This window comes from Plasmodium reichenowi (genome assembly GCF_001601855.1).
Source record: "Plasmodium reichenowi strain SY57 chromosome Unknown, whole genome shotgun sequence".
Classification (NCBI taxonomy): Eukaryota; Apicomplexa; class Aconoidasida; order Haemosporida; family Plasmodiidae; genus Plasmodium; species Plasmodium reichenowi.
This window is the reverse complement of record NW_017962178.1, coordinates 59-1248: the sequence shown is the minus strand read 5'-3', so window position 1 is coordinate 1248 and position 1190 is coordinate 59. Positions and strand designations below refer to the sequence as shown.

General features: G+C 17.0%; 1 protein-coding gene across 1 annotated transcript; it reads left to right on the top strand.

The window, feature by feature from the left end:
* Positions 1 to 847, top strand: PRSY57_0002600B (oxoacyl-ACP synthase; the record flags this gene model as incomplete). The annotated part of the gene is made up of 3 exons (XM_020114118.1): positions 1 to 356; positions 522 to 590; positions 755 to 847. Coding segments are annotated over 3 exons (518 nt in total), but the record flags the coding sequence as incomplete, so codon positions are not given.
* Between the last annotated feature and the right edge of the window lie 343 nt (positions 848 to 1190).

Here is a 1190-nt window from a genome sequence, read left to right as displayed (position 1 = left end):
TGCGTTTCATTTTATGTATAGGTGCTGTTGTATTACAACGAACTGAAGAGAAAGAAGAAAATAAAATATTCAATTATTATCTTGGGTCTGACAGTGAACTAAATGATCTCTTAACCATAAATTTTGATCATGATAAATATAATTTAGATAAGCCTAATGTAAATAAGTATGGGAAATTATATATGAATGGAAAGGAAGTATTTAAATATACTATAAGCAATATACCCAAAATTTTAAAAAAAGCTATACAACATTCAAATATAAATATTGAAGATATAAATTATTTTATATTTCATCAAGCTAACATCAGAATTATAGAAACAGTAGCCAAAAATTTAAATATACCTATGTCAAAGGTAAAATAATATTTTGTTCACATGCAATATGTATATATATTATATATATATATATATATATATGTGTACAATTTTTTTTTACAAGTATCCTTTTTTTTTTCTTTTTTTTTTTTCAACTCATTATTATATATATATATATATATATAAATTAATTTTTTTTAATAGGTATTAGTAAATCTAGACGAGTATGCAAATACTTCAGCAGCTTCCATACCTTTATGCTTCTCTGAAAATGTACAAAAAATAAAATAAAATGAAATAAAATATATATAATAAATATAACATACAAATATATAGTCATATAACTATTTTTACATACACATTTTAAATATTCATATAATTATTATAATAATATAACATTAAATTTAATAAAAACATACTTTTTTTTTAATTTGCAGATTAAAAATGGTAAAATAAAAACGAATGATATAATATGTATGTGTGGATTTGGAGCTGGAATGTCATATGGATGCGTTATACTTAAATATTAATTTATAAAATATATATATATATATATATATATATATATATATAATTTAAAGAATAATTTTCTTTTTTAACAATTTATTTTATGTAACATATAACTGAAATATATATATGTGTAAAATATATTAATATTATAAATTTTATTTTCCATATTTTTATTATATACATACATATATATATATATATATATATATATATTTTTTTTTTTAATACTTTACCTATATATATAAATATACATTATATAATGTTGTGTAAATAAAATACCACTTTTATAAAATTGAATTGAAAATAATTATAAAGAGGTTTATAATATATAAAAATGTAAAATTTAAAGGAGAATTAATTTAT